We start from the raw sequence: 23,789 nt of genomic DNA, 5'->3' as shown, positions 1-23,789 counted from the left end.
TGCATATTTTGTATGAACCGTCATGTGATTCAATTTTCAATAAAATTATTTGAAGACGCATTTTAGGGTTTATTATTACACTAGCTTTTACCCGCGGCTTCGCTCGCGTTATGTCCTTAAGTAGGTATCAAAGATCATTGCAAAGAAAATAAAATAATATGGTAATTGTTTTTTTTATTGCGTGACTGGAATCATCAGTATTTAAAAATTCTAACATCCGATTTAGCTGAAAAAACTGAAAACATGCTATATTGAAATATGTTTCACTATTACAAAAAAAAAAATATTAAATCCTAACATTTTAAAAAAGTTCAAAGTATTAACGTAGAATAAAAAAAATAATTAATTAATATTCTGCCCCAATTGTGTGATCCGAAGCCTCGTTCCAGTACATAGTCGAGGAGCATCTAGATTTCATATTGTAGGCCTACATTTAGATTCATTTGAAGTTTATGTGAGGGTACACTAGAAAGTTCAAGTGAATTAAAAAACTCCGAAGGATATGAAGTGATTTGTTCTGTATCCATGATTGTATCTATTGACAAATACTCTATTTCCCTTTGCACCTCTTAAAATATAAGTGTAGATTTTATTAACGATATACATTTTTTGGCGCCAATATTGCTCTTGCGTACAACCACCGGGAAAACTTGAGTTATTAGATCCACCTCATTTTCACTAAATTAAAATATTCTCTTGAAAGTAAAATATAACCTTCAGCATCAAGATCATTTTGAAACATTTATAAACTTAGTTCATTTACGTATATTTGTATATGTAGGTATAGAATAATGTTTACTGACGATGGCCGAGTTTAATTACACTAAATAAAATTTCTATACAACAATTAACCATTTCGATCACTGCCTTAAAAGTACCAAGCATTAAACTCTGAATTCGTAGGTTTTCTTATAGTGGTTATGTTTTTGTTCTAATGAAAAAGCTCTCTATTGACAACAACACTATTGCTCACATGCATAAAATATTTGAGTCAGATATTAGCATAGATATTTTATTTTATATAAGACAGCAGAATCCTTACACAGGCTGCACAAATACATTTTGCCATGCCAAATTCATGATTGTATCTTAATATAGGCTACATAATTTGCTATTTTATACACGTGTTCTATAATTCATGTCAAGTTAAACTACACTCCCTGAAATCGTTATAATTTTAGGAACTGTCAAAAGTATACTATACACCCAGCATATAAATTAAACATGTGCTTTGAGAAGCATTTAAGTTACTTTTAATTTTTTTGTTCTCACTTCCCTTGATACATGTATATTATTTGTATCGGTTTAGTGTTTACAGATGTTGTTTTTATCAAAAAATAAAGCACTAAATTTTTTGCTCCGGTGTGTGTGTCATATAAAAAATTTTTTAATGTTTATAAATACAACTTTGTACGGAATATACCTTAACAACTACTGCAATGTGTATAATAATCTATAATATCCTCTGCTGATTTAAGTGAATGTTGTTACATTTCGTTAGCAATATCATAACAGTCGTGCTTAATAAAATTTCGTTAAAAGTAATATAATAGTAGCGGTGGAACGCAAGGGCGGGAGAAACGCGTTCACGTGAAGAAAGCAAAGTCCGCGCGCCACGAGGCTACCGCCTCCTACCTGTGACGTCACGGACAGGTTGTAAGGCCTTGAGTCTCGGTGGTGTTGGCACAGCATGCAAAACAAATTATGCCTGGTATTTTTATAGAAGGAAAAAAAAAGGGGGGGGGGGGTGTTGAAAGGCAACAGCACTAATCACGATTTCTACCCTGGGCCAAGGAGAGCCTAAATCCATCCATGGGTAGCAGTGAGATTCAGCCAACCTGGTGACTAGTAACGGCTCACGATGGTGAGCCACAATTGGTGCACAGCATTGCAACATCACCTCACTGTTAGTTACCTTCCTCCAAGTCTAGGAGGCTCAACCAATTTCTATCGAGACATATTGGGTGATCCCGCCCCTTACATACCTGTGATAGACCTGACATCCTGTGTGTTCATCACAGTTTATTTAGCACCAGTAACTTCATAATAGGTCATTTAAATTTCCAATTTTACCTTCTTTTAGATTCACAAGATTATTTAAGAAATATTACTGTAATTACTATCTCACCTAAAACTTTATTTTACAAATAAAACAATGTGGTCAGTGCTCTACTGCCATCACAAATAATAGCACTTGTTTAAAAAAATTTTACCACCTGACTGATGCTCTTCACCAAACACAATTTGGATTTTTTTGTGAACTAAATTAATTTACACAATTATTATTCTCCCCTTGTGCCCTAGAAAATGCTTCAAATGCAGCAAGCTCTTTTTTCTCTTTTTTGTGGTTTCGAGCTTCAAATTCTAATCTGTAAAAGAACAAAAATTAATGTGAGACATATTCAACACAACCACATATGCATATAGTAAATCATGCCCACAAAAATTGTATTTGCAGTTTTTTGAAGTGAAACTTTTTTACAGTTGGTAGAGTAATATCAGAATCGCAGGGTAATGGAGTGAGTAGGTAATGGAATTAATGTTGTAACGTATGTCACTAATATTGATTGATAGTGTGAGGTTTAAAAATAAATTATGAATTGAAAATCTTAACAGCCAATCACAGAGGACAGCAACAGTGCATAATTTTGTATACTTTCTAATACTTTTGTAAACATTTACATACTTTTTCATATTTTTGCAACTTGTAATTTGCCATTCCAAACTCTGACCTCTAAGGTTGGATTCGGTGTTAGCATTAGAATTGAAAAAATTTGTATAGAGTATAGACATTTCCAATTGGGTTATGTATCATATTTTATCTATCAATTATCATAAAGCCATTCATTCTTAGCTTCCATTAAAGACATAACCAGACACTACTATATAAATATTTATTTAAATACATGATTATGCAGGTTTCATACATTAATAGTACCCTAAAAAAATTTTCCTTTCCCCCTTATAAGGTAAATGTACCAGTAGTCATCATGCTAAGAAGAGTTTTAGAGAAAAAAAATTGTGTACATAACCTTGTAGGTGTATTACATTACTGCCCCTACATGTTTGTTTTTAACCTCAAACTTTACTCTACAATGCTATCCAACACTCTTCGATAAAAACAAATTATTTTTGTAGATTTATAATTCTGAAAAAAGTGTGATTTCGAGCCAGTAGTCGTCATGCAAATTTTCGTGTTTGCCAGTGTTCGTCACATGTTTGTGCCAGTAGTCGTCATGTGCGATTTCGGCTGCATTAGTTTTAATTCATGGATCCAGAATGATAGTATTGTACTATTTGGGCTTCAAATTTTATTTGGTACTATATTTTAAACATCAAAATGGCAATTCATAAAGATCGTTTAGTAATATAATGAATAATCCTCATTAAATTTTGAATTTACTTACAGCACTCACGGAACAAAGAGGGACAGCACAACTAACATGAAAACATGAAAATATATAGAGCTGTAGCAAACCGTATGTATTCGTTACTGAGTAACGGGTGCGCCGTCTAGTAACGAGAAACGAAACGTTACACACGGCTGCATTTTGTTACTCGCATTTCTCGTATATTTTACGCATGCGTGCGCATATTCGATGAATTTACGTTACAAAGAACAATGTTTGTTTATTAAGTAAAGTATAATTTGGAAATTCCTCGTCTAAGTTTTTTTTACTGTTTATTAAAGGTATTATGTGTGTAGACAAAGTTTGAGATTGGAACAGAAACAACGTAACAAAGTAGTTTTTTACAAATTAGAAATATGTATGTTTTTGTTTTTCACTATCGCGTATTTTCACGGTTTTTTTTGTTCTTATCTTAAAAGAGATATAATAAAGCCGCTCTAATGAGATTTAATTGTTTATTGGTTAACAAAAACTGTTTAATTATCAAATATTGTTAATTGTTTATATTCTATTTATTATTATTTACTCGACGTCATACTGTACGCGTTCGCAATACGACTCGATTCGTTGCTGCAACATAACATAGCATGTTATGCGGTATCAGAAGTAAACTTTAAAAATGAATCAGGGCCCATCTTCCTACCCAAGGGCGATTTGCCTTTGTGTTTATCGGACAATGTGTTTCTTGGCACACTATTTTTTTCCTCTGCTCGTTTTATACTCATACCATTCGCTACATCTTTAAGAGCAGCTTCCATGGCTGACTCTTCATACAACAGTATTTTCCGTTTTGGCATTTTGCCCTGTAATTAAAGAACGAGACACATTACAATGTTTAATTTACTTATTAATGTCAAAATATATATCGAATGACCCCTAAATTAATGTAAACAACAATGCCTACACAATTTCTGCAATCAATAAAGTAAAGTAATTTCCGACCCAGAAGTCGTCATACACATGCATCGGAAGTCGCCATAGGTGACAACTACTGGATCTGATAATAATAATGTACTTTGTCTATCAACAACAAAGAACCAATATTATTTAAGAACTCTAGGGTGTAACTTAGCACAACTTTAAAAAAAATATTAAATGTACCAGTGCTCGTCAGGTATGACGAACACTAGCAATACAAGGTTTTTTTATTGATCCAGTTTTCGTCACCCTAACTAAATCATACAAAGAAAACAAATTTTTTTAAATAAACACTTTCACCTCTTCAAGAACATTTAACTAACACATTCAGCACAAAACACCACGAATAAACATGAAAAATTACAGAATTAGGAGTAAAAATGTGCACTTACGTCCTTAGTGTTTTAGTATAGGAATTCCCCTATTTATTTTCACTGCTCTGCGAACTTTTGATGCACGGACTTTTTTTGATTGAAAATAGTGTTTGTTCCGAAAACTATTGTGGTAATTTCAGCTAGAACGTCGACCAAATTTTTGTCAATATTTAAGTTGGCAATATATTGAGCTACTTCTCTATTATTTACATTTTAAGTTGCTAGTGACGACCATTGGAGCAGTGACGAGTACCGGTGCACTTACCTTATGTGAAGTTTCACTTTTAACAAGTGTGGCGACCATGCACCCATATTCTTTTGGTACTAAATGTGAGCCAGACAAGCTCGATAGACAAGAACCAAACAGTGCCAAACATTTCTTCAATGTTTATTAACAATTCCATTAAAAATACAAACAGTGATACTTACTGATGCTAAGTAAAACCACATTTAGACCAACTAAGACATTAAACTTGTCACGGTTAGCTGATCCCAAACTGGCAAGTAACTTTTACTGTTCTAAATCCTGTTTAAGTCTCTCTGAATAGCTTTTGTCAGAAATGTCTCTGCAAGCAGCTGAAAGGACGTGTAGACTACAAACAGGGCTTTATAAGAATTTCTCCTCTAGTCTGATAAAATACAACCACACCACATGTGGTTGAAACAAAATGGACACAGCGATCTAATAGGTGAATTACAAAGTGTTACCTGTGTTGTATAATTCTCTGGACAATTTTCTCAGTAGTCATGGTGTTACCAGAGTTCAGCAATTTGAATTTGCCTTGTCTTTTGGGCTCTTCAAACGGATCCGACAGATCTATATCAGGCATTATAGGTGTTTGGCCATGGCATACCACATCAACCTTGAAATGATCCATCAGTTCTTTGGTCACGCGATAGGGCGCTCCAATCACAACCTCCGACACATACTGGAAAACAATTAATTGAATATTAGTATGTATGTTACTTTGAAATCAAAACTTGCATATCTGAATGAAAACACACAAAATTATAGGTGGGCTACTTCCTAAAAAACAAAAATTGACATGAACACAAGTACTGAGAAGCTGGTACATGAAGTCATGCATCATGAAATAATCAGTGTAAAAATGTATTTTTTATGTGTGTGTGTATATGACTTAAATTACCAGCCTGTAAGTGCTTGTGTTCCTGTAAATTTTTTATCTTTTAATTTTAAGCGAGACTTAACTTTTAAAAAGTGAAGTAAGTAATAATAAAAGATATTAAATATACTTATATATTTTCCAATTTTAAAATTAGCCTTCAGAACTGAAGGCTTGGCCACCTCTGGGACTACATGAAGAAATATTGTCACCAGAAGAGCACAATGAAAACAAGGCAAGCTGTTCACCTTACAAGCGAGCACGCTAAGCACTCGCTCATGCAGGTTCATGATTGGGTAGTTGCTGCCCTTGTATCTGTTAACTATGGGGTCCGTGTGGAGCCCCACGATCAGGAAGTCTCCCTCTGCCCTCGCCTTTTCCAGGAAATCCAAGTGGCCCACGTGGAACAGGTCGTACGCCCCCGACACGTACACTATCTTGTCACCTTCCTGCAACAGCCAGCAACAGGAAACATTGCAAGGTCGGTTCAGAACTGATTTATCAGTGATGCTAAGTTATTGATTGCATCAAACATTCATCACACCCATCTCGCTCTCAAACACATCAAAATATTTTCCAAAGAGAAACTGTAACTTTCTAAAAGCTACAGTGTTACCTACACATTATTAATTTTAAATGATCCTAAAGTTAGGAACTACGAACTTGAAAAATATATTCAGGATATACACTGAAGTTCTCAACTAAAAACTTTCAGCAGTAACTATTCCACACCCACCAAAGTTTGCAGTTTCATTCTAGGCTACTAGATGGGTATCAGTTCGTAAGTTATTATGCTGTACATATCAATTTTCACTATAGGAAGATAAAATATAAATAATGCTTGAAATCAAAATTAGATTACTTAAGTTCTTGATACATCAAGACTTGCAAGCTCAAGGCAATAAGTCTAGGAGTAAGTCAGTGTTGTCACCGACATACACACCCGAGGGGACTTGCCGTCGCTAAACTGGATGATCTTCTGGGAGGTGGGCAGGAACTGGGAGCAGCCGGTGTAGGGACTACGTGCAGAGGCGTCCAGGCCCATGCTGGACGGGCCCTCACGCCCCACCTCGTACTCCCGGGAGCCCTGCTGGAAGTGCTGGCGGGTGAGCAGCAGCATGCGGCCCACCAGGTCCGTCGTGGACACCCCTGCGGTGCGCTGCACCTCCCTGCCAGACAGCAAGTACCTTCACTTCGCCAGGTATTTCACAACTCACAGTCGTAACCAATGTTACAATTAATAGAAAAGTACATTCTTAGATAGGTTATAAGGATGTAGATTCTCAGGGCTGTTGGTCTTAATTAAATGTAACTAATTTAATACAAGTACTCACATTTTACTATCTACAAAATTCAGTACAGCTATTTACGATCTTACACAAGTTATCTTGAATAATTATAATTAGCCAAAATCATTTTAGATTTTTCGCTTGTCGCTTACAAGAAAAATTTCTATGGCTTAGTTAAAAAAAAATTGCCATATACCAAAAGTTTCCTCAAACGTAAAAAAATAAAAGTAGCTTAGTATTTAAAGTAATTTAAAACTTCAAAATCTAAATAACAATTTAAAATTACCAAACCAATACACGCTTAAGAAATTATGGTTTTCTATTATTATTTTTATTTGAGCGTTAGGTATAGGCCAACAGCTTGACATCATTTAGGGGAGGAAATGCACCAGTACCTATGTGCTTTGGAGTGGAAATGGAAAACCACATCCAGTGTAGGTGATCGGGATTCAACCCACAATTTGACAAATGCAGGGTGTCTACCAGATCTAGTAAATGAAATTCCCTGATTTTTCCAGGTTTTCCAGGTCTAAAACTGAACTTTTCCAGGTTTTCTGTAACACAATTACGACATTCCACAAAACTGAAAAACTGCATAACAGTATATTGACAGGTTTCAAAGTATTTCAACTCACTTAAATTAGTAAAAAAAAATACCTTCTTCCAGGCGTGGCCAAAGTAACTCAATTGATGGCAAATAAAACATGCTGCTACAAATATTTCACACACTTACTTTTGCAAAAACATAAGTAAAAGGAAGTTCCCATAAATTTCCCAGTGACTCAACTTTTGCGTCTATTGCACTTGCTTCAGAACGAGCCAAATCCAATACTCGAGCCTTCTTCAACTGCAATGCCTTGATCTCCTCTTCAACTCTTCTTTTTCTGCCTTCTTGTCTGTAGCTTCCTTTTCTTTTTGTTTTGTTTGCAGGGCTTCCTTATGCCTCCAACTAAAATTTCTTACATACTGTAACATGGACTTGGTGATATCAAAATGCTCTACACCTCCAGAACGTTGAACAAAGTCGTACATCTGTCTTTGTGCGATCAGTATTTCTTCCTGCAAGTTTTCAGTCAGCAGATTAGAATTCACTGAAAATCCTCTTTCCAATGATGCATTTCCATGGGAAAGTACCAACATCATCCTCACAAACTTTAGAAGGCCTGTTTTGGCAGCTACTGTATGTGCCTTAAGAATGAGCATCCACAAGTGATCAAGGCACCAGTCTTCTCGAGAAAAAGACGAGAACACTGCTTCAGAATCTTGCGAGGAACATACCAACTGATATGATCACTCAATGTAATCAGCTTCTTGTCCTTATAGCCACTTGTTTTGAAGACAACATTCTAAACTGTAATTCACACTCTGTTTCCTCACACCCGAATTTAAAGCCACAGACGGACATAAGAAGGAAATTCCCTTGGTAAGTTTGTACTTCAGGGGACTTTTGTCTTGAAGTTTTTTTACCATAACCTTTAGACAAGTCCTAACATCATTTTTCAGTAACAGGACAGACTTTACTGGTACTTTCTCTATCTTGATGGCATGGCGTAGTGCATAACCCAACTTGATATTGTTAGCAGTCAATAGATTTTCCTGGTTATCTACATCCAATCGAGATACATTGTGTTTCTCCCTAAAGCTCTTCAGTACCTCTGGTTTCAAAAACTTTCCTGCCAAAGCTAATAAAATGTCTACCAGTGAATCATAGAGAAAAGGTGCCATGGGTGCTTCACTTTAGAACACTGTGAGAAACAATTCCAGCTATGATGCCAAAGAGTAGAAGAATGTCAATTTTACTTCTAGAAGATTATCTTCAAGAGCACTTTTCACTACACTGAAAGACAAAGATGAAATAGAAACTTCACTAACAAATTTCTTTAGGTGGGGTAACGATTTCATGGCATGCTCAGCAACTGCAGTATTCCATCTGATTGCACAAAATTTCTTGAAAAAAAGCTCTGATCCAGTTATAATGTAATCTGCCCTCCTTGCAGGTACATGCATAAACAAATAGTAACTGTGCCTGAAAAAAATAACAACGTCCAATTGTATAGCAGAAATTCCAGTTTTGAAAGCACCATGGACTGTATGAAGCCCACAGCTACCAATTTCGAGCAACGATGGCGAATCTTCACCAAAAGTGTCTGTGATATGTATTTTCAAAGCTAACAAAAATGCCCAGTATACGTTGAGGGCATCCATAGATACTTAAAATTAAATGCACCTATTGGTATAATCCGAACGTGGAAAGCACATGCTGCAGCACGTCACGTCAGCAGGATAACAGACCAGTTTGTATCACGTGATTTAACGCCACTTCCGAATCCGATGGTAAATAAAAGAAAATGGACATGGGAACTGTTCGTTATTTTCCATCCAAAAATAAAAAAAATGGGACGTGATACACTTGATGCTACGTCAATGCAAGCAGATCAATAAACAAAAAACGTATTGCCAACTACAACCTACCAAACAAAAATTCCCTGATTTTTAAAAAAATTCCCTGATTTTTCCCTGATTATTACCTGATTACAAATTTCCCTGATTTTTCCAGGTTTTCCAGGGTCAGTAGACACCCTGCAAATGTGAGCTAGACATGAAAGACTGAGCAGCCGCAAATCAAAAAAATTCGGAGAGCACTCATTATATCAAATATTGGTTAGTATTACATGTAAAAGTTTCTCTGAATTTAAATTAATAAAATTTTGTAAGGATTAATGAAAAATGTCAAATATATTTACCTGAAATGTACACTTTTTGAATTATAAATGACCAAGCGAGAAAGGAAAATGGCTTGGATTCATGATGGGAGTTTGGTGTCTCTTCTTACAAGTCCAGATACAATTTTACATACATTAACATAAATTATGGTACGTAACTACATTAAGTAAAATTTGTAACAAATAAACATCCCTCTATCTTTCCATATCAAATTTTGTGTGTCTGTGTGTGTCTATATACATATTATATATATTTTTTGTGACATAAAGCTTGTACAGCAGGAAAAAATTACTTCTCTTGAATAACCTTTAGGTTTTTTTTATATTAGTTTTCCTTACCTGAAAGAGACAGGGCAAGCCAGCTTCATGTGATCATTTATGAAAAAACAAAGCACCCTCACCCTAAATTAGTCTTTTGCATTCTATGTACCTGCAGCCATATTTACATAAATTTAGTGAAGGATAGTTAGTAATACCACCATGAAAAAATGTACCAGACAGTCCAGAAGTCGAATAAACAAGATAAAAGCATACAGCTGAATGCAGCTGCACAAGTGAACTGTCTTACACAAGTAACCCATTATGTAGGTGTGCACAGTCAAGAAACAAGACAATGTGCAAGTTATCTTAGCAGGTTGTTTATAAAAACTGAAATACTGAAAGACCATAAAAAAAACTTCAACAAAAAAAAAATGGTCTTACAAAAATTAATGCTAAGAAAAATGTACAAAATAATTTTAATTTTTTTATAAATCCAACAAACTGAACAATAATATTGCACTGTGTATAGTTATGAAATGGGACTTAAACTCACAAAATTATTTACAATACAGTACACTCCCTATTTAACGCGGTTGTCGGGGGACATAACTTTTACCCGCGTTGTTGCATAACCGCGATGTTTCGATGTGATTAAGGTCAAAAGGCATAAAACACCGCCTGTGTTCTAATAGGTCGGCAAGCACGCACAGTATAGACGGCCCGCCGTTGTGCGGACTTTGCATCCGCAGTTTTCACTAAACGCAGGTGAAAAAATAAAAATAATAAATTTTAAAGATAAATATTAAATGTTGAATTGTTTTTATTTTTCCGCGTGCCGCGCACAGTTTGTCGCACGGCCTACGAGCGCGCCACACGCCGCCATACACACGTGCGGCACACAAGCTGCTGCCAGTCTCGTGGTGTCAGCCACAGTATCTGCTTCGTCAGTGTCCGTAACAAAGAAAGTGCAGTGTGTGCGGTTACACACGATTCTGTGGTCGAAGTCTTCTAAAAAGAAAGGCCGTAGTGATAATTCAAACCGAATATGAATCGCAAAGTACCGAGTTTGATTGACAAAATAAAAATTCTATATTTACTTACAGATAGCTTGTCTTTTGCAGAAGTAGGCCGCAGATACAGGAAAAAACTATTCTAGCATTCGTACAATAAAAAATAAAGAATCGTCTATCGTGTCAAGTGGTTAAACTTTATTATCCATGCTTACAGTAAATTATAAATGGTCACACGTGGGAAACAAAAATTGCGCCAATTTAATTTCAGCGCAATCAGTGACGCCGTATTAAAAACCGTGTTAAACTATGTCTTTACTTATTTCACCAAACGCTGTGTCGAGTTGCTGAGTGTGTGTGGCTCGGATCGGCAAGTGTTATATTCCCCAGCCTCTGTTTAAAGGTCAGGAGACCGCTACACATAAACGTTTCCGGGAATTGTTTACTACCTCACGGCAAAAGTGGTACAGTATGGTTCACGTAAGTATTGGACCACTGGGAATTCCTGGGCAAAGATTAAAAATACGCTAGCTGATTTACTTTACCATTTAATGTTAAAACATTATACCAAAGTAAAAAGATGAACGTGTATAATACAATGAATTACCCAATAATATTACGTCTGTAGGTTTAAGTTGTAACAAAACATTTATATACAGATGTCCAGTAAAGTACCAATTAAGATTCTGGAGTGGAATTTTAAACACCGGACTACCTGATTTTGCCTTGTACGCAGGGACGCTGCTCAGTCAAGTGACTCATGCTCTGCCTGTGTGCTGCGTGAACACATTCCCTCCCCCACGCCCCCTCGCCCAGTTTCTGCCCGCTCTAATCTCTACCTCTCTCCATATTCTCGGCTTGCCTCTCCCTATCCAGCGCTTGCCGACAACCAAGCCTATCCAACATCAATCCCCAGCCGAGTCACGCTGGATAATGTCGCTGGACGGTGGGCTTTAGGTCCCCTGTTTCATTTGTGAGAAAGCGACGTTAAGAACTAGTCTTTCAGAAAATATCACTGGGCTGGATTGGACCATAATTTGAAAACCCTACAAGATAGAGGAATAATGTACGGAGATATCTTGTTTAGAATTTCACTGCGGACATTTTCTACGCCTAGGCTTTTTTATGCCCGATGCTTAGTTTGTTAGTTACAACGCAAAATTATCCTAATCGGCTATCAACCATTTATTCCATTATTATTCATTTCTGACTGGGAGACATGGTTTGACCCGCGATATACCCGATTCCGCGATCAATCGGGGCGCGATATACCGGGAGTTTACTGTATTACCTTTCACACCAAACAACCAAAATGTGATTTGTGCAAAAAAAAACATTAAGAATATTTAGCAATAAACCTTTAGAATCGTGTATAATCCATTTTCAAAAGCACTAAAATCTTAACTCTAGATATTGGTTCTGTTTCATTAATTTTGATTTTATTTTTCTATAATATGACTTGTAAATATATTTTGGAATACTTGTACAGATCAAACAGATCTAGTAGTGACAATAAACCAAAATTAACAACACAAATCATGTAGTAAATATATAAAAAATTCAAAAGTTATTGTGTATTGATTTCAAAAATATTTGGGATGCCTTCCATGACGCTTGCCACTGAACTTGGAAGCTTCCTTCCTCAGGAGGAGGGTGACGAGACGACGAGACTTGAGACAACGCCTGGGTCTCAGTGGCTAGCATTTCTGTAAAATTTAAAGTGTGTGTTTCCAGTGAACTGCTAATGCTATTTTAGTCGTTCTTCGGTTATCTCTGCCTTCGTGCGTATTTTCAGGTTAGAGTGTTCCCTCCCCTCTCCTTTTTACATTCCCCTCTTCCTTGCCTCTCTGCTGTTCACTCTCCCTTTGATCCTTTGTTGCACATGTACCCGTTGCTCTTTTTTAGGTACTAATTTTTGTATGCAGAGCTATACCCCTCCATGTTTATGTAAGCACTGGTTTGATATAAATTCCTTCTTACACCTTTAGTCTCTTAGAGCAGACACACCTTGAGTTCATGTAGGGGTGCCGCGGATACGGTCATGGGCATGTAAGTATTATGCTTTGGAGTTGTGTTTGTAGATTTATTGTAGTGGCACTTAGAGAAACGTAACAAGTACATAACTCTCTTTCTTAAACTCTTTTTTGGCCCTGCTTCCAGTCAGAGTTTCAAATGGTGTAATCGTAGTTGAACTATGTACGGTATGATTAAGGACACATTCAATGAATGGTAACTTATTTCTCCAACTCTGCTGGGCATCATGACAAAACGCACGTAACATGCTGCCTAAAGTTCTCATTTGTCGTTCTACTGGGTTACTTTGCGGATGTCGAATAGAAGACATGGTTGGGGTAATATTCAACCCTCTTAATCCTTCCTGCCATACTCGGCTGACAAACTGGGTAGCATGGTCCAATATAATCGTTTCGATATGCCCTATTTCCGCTTCGAACAGTTTAGCTTTCTTGTAAACAATGTTACTTGTGGCATTGACGACAGGATAAAGTTTGGTAATTTTTGAAAATATATCTAACATTACAAAAATAAATTTAACTCCAGCAGTGGATCTGGGTAGTGGTCCCAACACATCCACAGATACCAGCTGTAAGGCCTGTCTGGAATTATGTGTTGTGTTTCGCCAATCAAATTTTTATGCGAATGTTTGGCCTTTGACACAAATCACAGGAGCGGGTAATTGAAGCTATCCTTTTAGCTAAATTTGGACAATAAATCTGCCTGCTTAATGCCGGCAGTAGTTTCTTTGATCCAATGTGTGTGCAGTTTGAGTGAATTTCCCAAATTATAGTGTTTATAACCAGGTCGGGTATCACTGGTTTCCAAATACTTTCAAACTTTGAATAGTTCCGTTTTGGTAAAACAGCGTTACATCACTAGATAAACAATATTTCCTGTGTAATTTGTGTGTAGGTTCTAGACTTCTTAATTTTTCCGTTATCTTTCGACAAAATTTATCTTCATTTTGTAATACTGGCAAATCTCTCAAAATGTTGTTGATAACCACATTATCTTTAATCTGTTGTGCCATCATATTTGCCACTAAAAATTCTGTAGGATTACTTTTTGCGGAGAATTCGTTAGATAGTCCTTCAGGTATTCGACTAAGGAAATCCGCCGCAACGTTTTCCTTGCCTTTAATATGACAGATTTCTATATCGAACTCCTGCATAAGTAAGCACCATCTAGTTAGCCTGCTTCCGAATATTTTGCCAGTTTTTAAACACATTAATGCCTGATGGTTCGTTAGTAGTTTAATGTGCTCTCCTAATAGAAGATCTCGAAATTTCTGTAATGACCAGATGATTGCCAATGTTTCTCTTTCCGTGACGGTATAGTTTCTTTCTGCCGTGTTCATGGTTCTGCTTGCCATCGCAACCGTTCGTTCTATACCTTCGTCATCAACCTGAGATAATTTGGAACCTAATGCATACACAGAAGCATCCGTATATAACAGAAATTCTCGGCTTAACATAGGGTGGTGTATAACCTGCTCTTTCATAAATATTCGCTTTAGATTCTCGAAAGCTTCTTCCTCTTCATCACCCCATTTCCAGATTTGATCTTTTTTTTTGCAAATCAAATAGAGGTACTGCTACCTTGGCTACCTGATTAATATAGTTACGATAAAAACCAATAACTCCGAGAAAAGTTCTCAATTGCTTCACATTCTTTGGCGGTGGAAAATTGGTAATATTCTGTAATTTATCAGGGGCTGTCTTGATACCTGTGGGAGACAGTATGTGTCCTAGAAAAGGTGCTTCTTGTCTGCAGAATAAAGAAATCTTTAATTTTACCGTCATGCCAGCATCACGCAACTTGGTAACACTATACTAATATGTTCGACGTACTCTTAGAAAGTAGACGATGTAATTAATATGTCATTGACATATGTCCTTGCAAATTCTTTACATTCCAGTCCTAAAGTTTTGTCCAAACATCTGGTAAACTCGGCCACCGCGTTACATAAACTGAAAGGCATGACCTGGAAAATGTATTGATAGTTATTGAACAGGAATGATGTATATTTCAGTGAATCTTCTCTCAACGGAATTTGCCAGTATCCAGCTGACAGATCTAAGGTGGCAAGGAACTTCACTCCGTGGTATAAACGTAAGATATCGTTGGTCGACCGTGGACTCTCCCTATCATGAACGGTGATCTTGTTAATCTCTCTAGTGTCCAGGCACAAACATACTGACCCATATTTTTTTCTAACACATAAAATCACGTTGGTATATGGACTAGGTGCTCTCTTGATTACATTCCAGTCTAGCATTAGTTCAAATATTCTTGTGCTTCGTTTAAATATCGGGCTGGTATTGGACACGTTCTTTTATGAAATGGTTTGCCTCGTTTTACCTCTATGCTAGCTTGATAGATTTTATTTAAGCCTGGCTTATCAGAAAAAATGTCTCGATAAATATTCAACACTCCGAAAAAGGCTTCTTTATCATGATCGTTAATTATCGTGATTCCGTTAACAGTGTCATTCAAGTCCTCTTCTGTAGCAATTAAATTATCCAGATTACTGGCGCATATAAATTCCCTACGAATAAGTGCTAAGCACTTGTCTGTAATTTGCCAATTTTCAGTAGTTGTTGATTTTCTATTTCATCCATGGCCGTAACCATCCATCCGCTGAAATCCAGTATTACTTTACATGCGGTAAGGAAATCTACTCCTAAAATAATAGGTTTGGCTAACCCTTTGACAATTAATACAGGTACATATTTTTTATTTCCCAAGCCTTCTATCTCTAATAATGTCAGTCTGTTTATAATGGGACTAGCCCTTTAAGTTACTCCTAAATTTTTTTAACTGGGTACAGGCATCAGTGGTAATTTGACTCCCGTATATTCTATCATAGTGACGCAATCTTCACTGATACACAATATTTCCGCGCCACTGTCTAATAATATGGGTATTTTAACTCCATTCACTGAAAGTGTGATTTCCGGACATAAAGCTGCTTTGCAATGTTCGGTGCTTTCACCTGGTTTGCTAAGTAGAAACTCTCTTTCATTCTCTTTGAATAATATCATATTAATTCGCTTCGTCGCTAAACTCGTATTGCTAATATTAGACGTAGAGTTAGCCCCTTTCATTTTATCATTAGGGAATGAGCAGTTTTTCGTCATTCCTACTTAGTTTTCCCAATTAACTACAAAACTTTTTATTTGGTTTAGCAAACATGTTGTTGATAAAGTTCTGTTATTCTGAGGTGACGAAAACGCCTGCGTTTCTCCTTGCATTACTTCGGTTCCTCCATTTGCTTGTCTCGGCGTACATTTTGTGTTATTACTCTCTTCCCTCGGTGGAATAGAATAATGTGTGTTTCCCCCTTGTTTCGTATTATAGCTTACACTCGCAAACTCATTATCCCTCTGCGAAGGTACGAAAGTTTGAGCATCTACTCTATAAGGATTATATGCTGTTCCCGTGGAAACTGGAAATTGATTATCTGCGCATTCTGAGTGTACTCGTTTGGATTGAAACCAAACTGCCCCTTCCTGACGTGGACTATCTTGTCGATCCGGTTCTCGGCTATCTTGTCTCTTTTCGTTTTGTTTTTCGTATCTTCGTGGTTCCAGTAATTGTTATAACGCTGACGACCTTGATAACTATTATTGTTCCAGTTATCATTAGAGTATTCAACGTGTAATGAATTAACTTGCGATGGTTTATGTCCGTGGTTCTGGTCGTCTTTCCTATTTCTCCAATTCTGATATAACGGTGTCGACTGACTCGCGTTCTTACGTTCGCTAAATTCTTTTTGATTGTGTGAGCAATCTAGCTTTTCCAGTCAATCGTAGGTTAACAGTTGTTCTTTAAAATCAACTATTCCGTTACACTGACGTCCTGTTATTACAACTGATATTTTAACGGTAACTGGGATAATATCATGGCAATGAATTCCTCATCCTCCATATTACAATCTAAATATCTGGTTCGTTCAAACATGTCACTGATATGGGATTCTAAATTTTGAAATTTCTTGTTTTCAAATTTCTCCGAGTGTAGTTGAATTCTGAGATTACTTTGAATCCTAGTATTCCAAAATTGTAGCAAGAATAAATTCTCAAAACTACTAAAATTGGTGACGGTGTCTTGGAGTAATTCCCACCAAAAATACGCAGTGTTTTTTAAAAAATGACTAACATATTTCAATTTCTCTTCGTCTGAAAGATTAAATACCCTACAATACTCTTCAAATTGTTTCAAAAATCTTTTTGGATTTTCTGTACTCTTTCCAGTATAAGTTGGCACTGTACCACTCCTCTAGAGTTCTCACAGTTTGATAGTCAGTTTATATTGTGCAGTTACTAGCTTAACTGCTGTTGCTATTTACTGGTATTGACACATAGATAGGTATACACATATATTTATGGTAGTGATGGGTCGTATCCCATTTTTCCCGAATCCGAATCTTGAATTTGAATCCCAAACAGTACCTCGAATCTACCCCTCGAATCCGAATCCAGATCTCAAGGGTTAATTATAAAATAATTTATAAGTTAAGAGAAAAAATTAAATATTATGCAAAATTATTTAACCCTTTAAATTTTTATTTAAAAAAACAAGGATTTTGACACTGTCTGGATCAAGACGATTCTGTTTTTGGTCACATATGTTTCCTGCAGTGCTGAACAAGGAAGAAAAGGAACGTTTGCAGGTGGTTATGAAATTAGTTGATAAGTTAAATTCGATTCAATAACAATTTATTGACAAACTTAATAACACCAAAAGGAATAGCATTGATTCTCAAACTGACATAACACTTAAACAAGTCGGGTTCTCGTGGACACGAACTGCTGTGGTAAGTTCCCACTAGAACACAAAACGTACGAATTAACGCTAAGTGCTCGATTCCTGAACAATTAAAACAAAACAAAACAATACACTTAATTGTGGCGAGCCATGCGCTCGTCACCGCTAACGATCGAAACGCAGTCAATTTAAACTACTAAGGCTATACCACATACAAAGTCACTATGAACATACTTAATCTAAATATTACTCAATTTTACACGTAACATAAATTCAGATATTTAATACAAGAAGTTACAATTATATACACGCAATTAGTCGTGCAACGCTGTCAATGTTTATAGGTTGGTATTCGTTACTCTTCCCCCGGTACCATGTGAAGCTCTCTCCGCATTCCCGTAGTAACGCGTAAGTTCTTTATCTTGTTCACTGTCTCTTGTGCCTACGATTCTTCGTTACCGGCGGTAGAGTTAGAGTCCATACTGTGTCGCGATCTGGTCGCGATAGTGTCCTGATAGTGTCGTGATTGTGTCAATACTTCTGCTCGCTCGGCCCTCACGGAGTTTGCTAATGCACGCCCTCTTTGCCCTTGTGGCTGAACCGTCGTTTTAAGTTAATGTTCGTTCTGAAAGATTTTATGCTTAATCCAGCGACGCTTCCACATGAACTGTCTATATCCTGGGTTACAACTTGGAGAGGTCTCACCCAGTCAATGTCTTGTCGGTCCTCGGGCGGCAGCAACTCCGCGGCGATTGACGATGTAGGCCGGCAAACGGTGTCGGAGCAGCGTAGCAGCCTGCTCGCTTGATGTCCCAGTTGTTCTGCGCATCAATAGTCTGGGCGCATGCCCTTTTATACTTGCAGGCTTCCCTGATGAGCTGGAAGAAGAATAGTCTCGTCTATTCGGGGGAAGCCTGCCCAGCTAACTGTGTTGCAGGTGGTATGCCGTGAAAAGTCAGGGGTACAATACTTTGCAAGTGTACGCAGGTACACACGTTACACACTGTCGCAGGTGGTGAACACAAATATTTTTTGGACAGTTTATGTAGCCTGGGTGAACACGCAGACTTGAGTTTTCCAGATTCAAGGATGTTTATTTCTGGGTTAACTGTAGGATCATGTAAGAATCTGGTCACTTCATCAATTGCTGTAGAATCTGACTTGGTGGATTTAAGGCATTCAGGCATTATCTGTGAGTACAGTGATTCATGTATCCACGAAAATCGCAAAACGAAATTCAAAATCCGACGGAACAATATTTTGTAGTTACCAACTTGACATTTTTTAAAAGTCCCAAATGAAGATAAACGCTTTCCTGAAATATTTAATGGAAACTGAAAGGCGCCATCTTGGCTTCAATGGTTTTAGGCCATAAGAAATATTGTCATGCGTCTTTTAAAATTAAGCCTCACTAAAGCATAGTGATTAATATGCCCGAAGTTAAAAGTGACGGGGTGTTTTCTCTAGTTTACCCATTAAAATTCTTTATATTAATATTAGTTATTTTTTGTGTTGCTCAAAATGATTGGCTAACAAATTCATTGGTTGGCCATCATGGAATTCTCAGATAATACATATTTTAACGTTGGTAGTCTACACAAACCAAACTTGGTCCTAAAAAAATTCATAAATAGAACGTGTATCAGAATATTTAAAATTGAAAAGCGATTAAAATAATAATTGTATAATGTATTAATTTTTGTCATTCATTATTTCATTGTTATTACTACATGTGCGACCGTAACTTGTGATGAAAGTCAGCATTATTGTTGTATTACTAAGTAACAGATTTCTCGGTAAAGTTATTTAAAAAAAAAAAAAAAAAACAAGATTCATATTACTAGTCTAGATCCTAAATGTGCTTTATTTTATTTTTTAGCATATTCTGAGAATACATCTGTGATTTATGCCTTATTTAATGCCAATGTAGTGACAATGCATCCATGTTCATGAATATGAAGTAAGTTTCCCAAATCAGTACATGCTTCATAATTTTTTATATATAATAAGAATTAAAAGTACAATACAGTAGAACCTCGTTAATCCGTGATGCGCTAATTCGGGAATCGGATAATCCGGGATGATTTAAAAGAGCAGAAAAAAAGAAGTAAAAATTGTCAGCGCTTAAAATTAACGTCACGCGGGCTGGCGGCGGCAAACACTGCAAGCCATCGCATGGGCCGCCAAACTCTGCAACGCTGTTTGTACCGACCCTTTGTGTCGCCCCCCTTTCAGCTGTCACATTTGTCACTCTTTAAACTTGAGGGGGATGTCCTGACTTCTGCTTCCAGTCTCCCTTTGTTTGTACGAAGGGCGGCGGAGGGGGGGGCTACCCAAAATTTATGTGTGCAAGGTCAGCACGATCTTATCTTTCTCTCTTCGGCTGTTGTAAATGACCATGAACTAATGGCTAGGCAGTGCTGTATTTTTTTTAAGCCGAGACACTAATTCGAAGACTTTACCGTGAACGGATTATCCGGGTTTATTAATTTTTTTACAGCATTTCAATTATCCGGGCATCGGCGGGTTCCAATTAACACGAATAATGGAGAGTTTAATATTTTTTATCAATCTGCTGCCAAGGCGCAGTAAGCCTCGTGAGCCATAAATTGTCATATTCTCCTGGCTCAACTTTAGGCTTAGTATAATTTAAATAAATATTTATAAAGTATTTTTTCTGTAGCCTGTTACAGCCTATCAAAATTTTATCCCAGTATTGTACTCTCCTACTTAATTTTGTCTCCGGCCGTTTCATCCACGGGCTCCCACACCACTCAAGTCCTGATTAAGCATCGTCTCATGTCTCCCCGCTTCTCTGCACGTACGCGAGTGAAATTTCGCACCCCTTCAGTGCTCTGCGCACGTCCTGCCACACGCTATCTTTGCTTCCGTCAGCCCTTCTAGGCACACCCGTAGCTCAAGCTACAGTTGACCGAAGCAACTTTGGTCAGGTTCGCCAGCACAGGTTACAGTCGGTCCCGACACGCCTCGGGAGTCCTGTAGGCGGCCTTTCGCACTACGCAGCACTATACCCCCCCCCCCCCCTTCTCTTTTCCCCTCTATCCATTCCAGATCCTTCCATCTGGATAAACCCCCTCCCGGTCTCTATAACAGACCCCAGGCCGGCGAATGGACAGCTTGCGCCATCTCCCGACGGCACAGCGAACTAAATTACCTTCTCTTAGGCGTCGGAGCGAGCTCTCTGGCGGCCGCGACCATACTTAATCTAAGTTCCTTTCCTTCCCGACAGAGCTCGCACCAAGAGGGCTCCATATGGTACAAGCTTTCGCTAGTTCCCCCCCCCCCCTTCCCGCGAGACTCTTGCGTACCAACACAGTCAGTTCCTGTTGTCCCCAACAGAGCGCTCTGCTTTGCATCTCTTAGGCCCCTTTAAGTTAGTCAATGAGCCCTCTTCATATTTTTTTTTGGAGGGCGGAGCAAGTACTCCGCCGGGCTTATTCTAGCCAATCAGAGGCCACTTCTCCCACTCCCTAAGACTCCGGGCATCTCGCTCGAACTTAACTTCATGTCACCCGGAAGAGCGAGAGATTCTTCCTTCGGCGGTCACCACGATAGCATCTTGCGCCGGACTCGCATCGCCCGCGCCCTTTACATATTCAGCCGCCGCAATCTAGTTAAGAGATGTGATCTCTCAAGTTCGGGAGTGTTCCCTAACATTTTTTTTTATTCTTCTGGTTGGCTTTTGCCATTAGTAGCCAAGTAGTAATTTCGCATTATGTTTCGCGACGGTTCATCATGACTACTCGCGCCGCCTCCCTTCGGGGAGTCACTTCACTTCACTTCACTTCACTTCACTTCACTTCAACCCCAGATCGGTAAGTGGAAAAGTCTTCGTCCTGTTTGGAAACTGTTGCCTCCCAGTTATCCTTTTGCCCTAACTTAATTAGTTTACTATTCTTGACCACTGGATTCCCTTTTGGTTCCAGTGGGGTGCAACATTTTGAATATGTACTCCAGCACCAATCAGAGCAATTAATGTTTTTTTATAACTATCAATTGTATTAATGTTAAAACTATTATGGTTATTTTCATAGTCTCATTTAAGAAATGTATCATAAAATTGTAACTAATGACTTCAAATGGCCCGGGCCCCGTTTAAAATAATTAATTATTGATTCCAATAATGGTAATTTTGTAATTTCAAAGAACATCAAAATAATATAATGCAGATCATAACTAACAATAAAAAGGGTAAATTTTAAGCAAACATATTTGTTTTTCACTTCAAATACGATCCTCCTTCCTAGTTCCCTTTGTGAGAACTAACTAATATTTTTGGTTGCTCCCTTGTGTCCTCTGAGTATACAGTTGTTACTGTTTGGCCCACTTGATGCAGCTTCCAGTATTTTCAAGACCATAGATAAAGTTTCTTTAACTACACAAGGGGCACACTCGGGAGATGTTACGTCATATGACCTTGGCCTTAACCCAGCTGCACGCCGGTGTCTGAGAAGCTTGACAAGACCTTCAGGGCTTTTAATCGCTAGTCCGTGAAATTCGGTAATCCGTGATTATCACGTATTAACGAGGTTCTACTGTACCTGAATAGGATGTGTTCCAAGGAAAACGTAAACATGCCAAGTAAATTGTAAGCATTTAAGTTTTTAAAGTACTACATTTACATCAATATTTTTTCTCGAATCCCGAATTTTTTCCCTCGAATTTCGAATCTTTCGAATACTAGAGATTCGGTGGGATTCGAGGATTCGACCGGCCCATCCCTAATTTATAGGTAGGGGTACAGTTGATAATAGGTATATTACAATGTTACAAAACACAATGGTTGTTTTAATTATTTATTAATGAAATTCAAAATATCTCAGGTTTATATTAAGAGTAAAAATATTATTGCTTTCAAAATTTTAACAATTGTTGGCACTGCAGAACACATATGTATGGATACATGTCTGGAGTGACGATGCGCACATTTACTAAATAATCAAATGTCTCTTTTGTTCGGGTTCAAAATCTTATACACAGATTCAGTATATTAATTATGATTTACATATGTCTTTACCTCGGCTAAATCAATATAATTCAGGTCGGTAGAGCTTCGATGCTCTCTCTCCCAGACCACTGGGTAATTAAATTGTGTGTTAAATTGAGTGTCAAATTAAATTTACGTAGTAAATATTACAATATTTCAGTTTCTCAATGTCTTTCTTGAAATTAGGCCGCAAAATAACTAAGCATGGATGTGATACGTGTTTCGTATCTAACGAAATGGAGTAACAGACTCAGTCATTTCTTACTCATGTATTTATACACTCCTAGAATTATTATCCTTTTAGATAAAGCCCTGTTAATATTCACTGACACTTAAACAATCCGTTTATTTCATCCTTTTGTGCGGATGCCTATTTCTAACTAGCTATTCTTCAGGATAAATGTTCGACGATGTCAGATACGTGTCCATTCATTGATAGGCCATTACATTCTTTCTTAAAACCTTCTTAATTTAAGTAGTTTAACAATGCGTGCCAAATTTAAAATACAGCTCCTGATTGGCCGAGAACTAATAATAGTTACAAATATTTTAAATAAAACAAATCAATTCCGCGCGCAACAATAGCGCGGAACACAAAAACTCACATTACATTTAAAATAAAAAACATGTAGTAATATAATTTTACATTAATAAACATGGTGTCAAATTAGCAATTTGCCGTTTAAATTTCAATTGCTCCTAGAGGGGTCCTTGCCATTGCTAGTTCTCAAACGTTCGTTTTAGTCATAGAGTTTCAATTACATAGATAGACATATCAAATCCAAAGAGTTTTACAAATAATAAATATACACATGGAACGAAGAAATATAAATTAAAATAAATTATTAACTTAATCTTGGCTGGAAATATACTTAGTTGCAGTACA

At 37.3% G+C, this 23,789-nt stretch overlaps 1 protein-coding gene across 3 annotated transcripts in view; it reads right to left on the bottom strand.

Moving 5' to 3' along the window:
- Window positions 1-2,116: 2,116 nt before the first annotated feature.
- Window positions 2,117-23,789, bottom strand: part of LOC134543606 (ethanolamine-phosphate cytidylyltransferase) — a 60,600-nt gene continuing 38,927 nt past the window's right edge. For all 3 annotated transcript variants that reach the window (XM_063388385.1, XM_063388387.1, XM_063388386.1), the window contains 4 exons: window positions 6,770-6,995; window positions 6,075-6,275; window positions 5,411-5,631; window positions 2,117-2,369 (listed from right to left, as the gene is read on the bottom strand). In XM_063388385.1, coding sequence (XP_063244455.1) covers window positions 2,267-2,369; window positions 5,411-5,631; window positions 6,075-6,275; window positions 6,770-6,995 — 751 coding nt within the window. In that variant the 3' untranslated portion in view covers window positions 2,117-2,266. The remainder of the gene's footprint in view (window positions 2,370-5,410; window positions 5,632-6,074; window positions 6,276-6,769; window positions 6,996-23,789) is intronic.

Source organism: Bacillus rossius, chromosome 1 (assembly GCF_032445375.1).
Source record: "Bacillus rossius redtenbacheri isolate Brsri chromosome 1, Brsri_v3, whole genome shotgun sequence".
Classification (NCBI taxonomy): domain Eukaryota; kingdom Metazoa; phylum Arthropoda; class Insecta; order Phasmatodea; family Bacillidae; genus Bacillus; species Bacillus rossius.
This window is presented reverse-complemented; position numbering and strand designations above follow the sequence as displayed.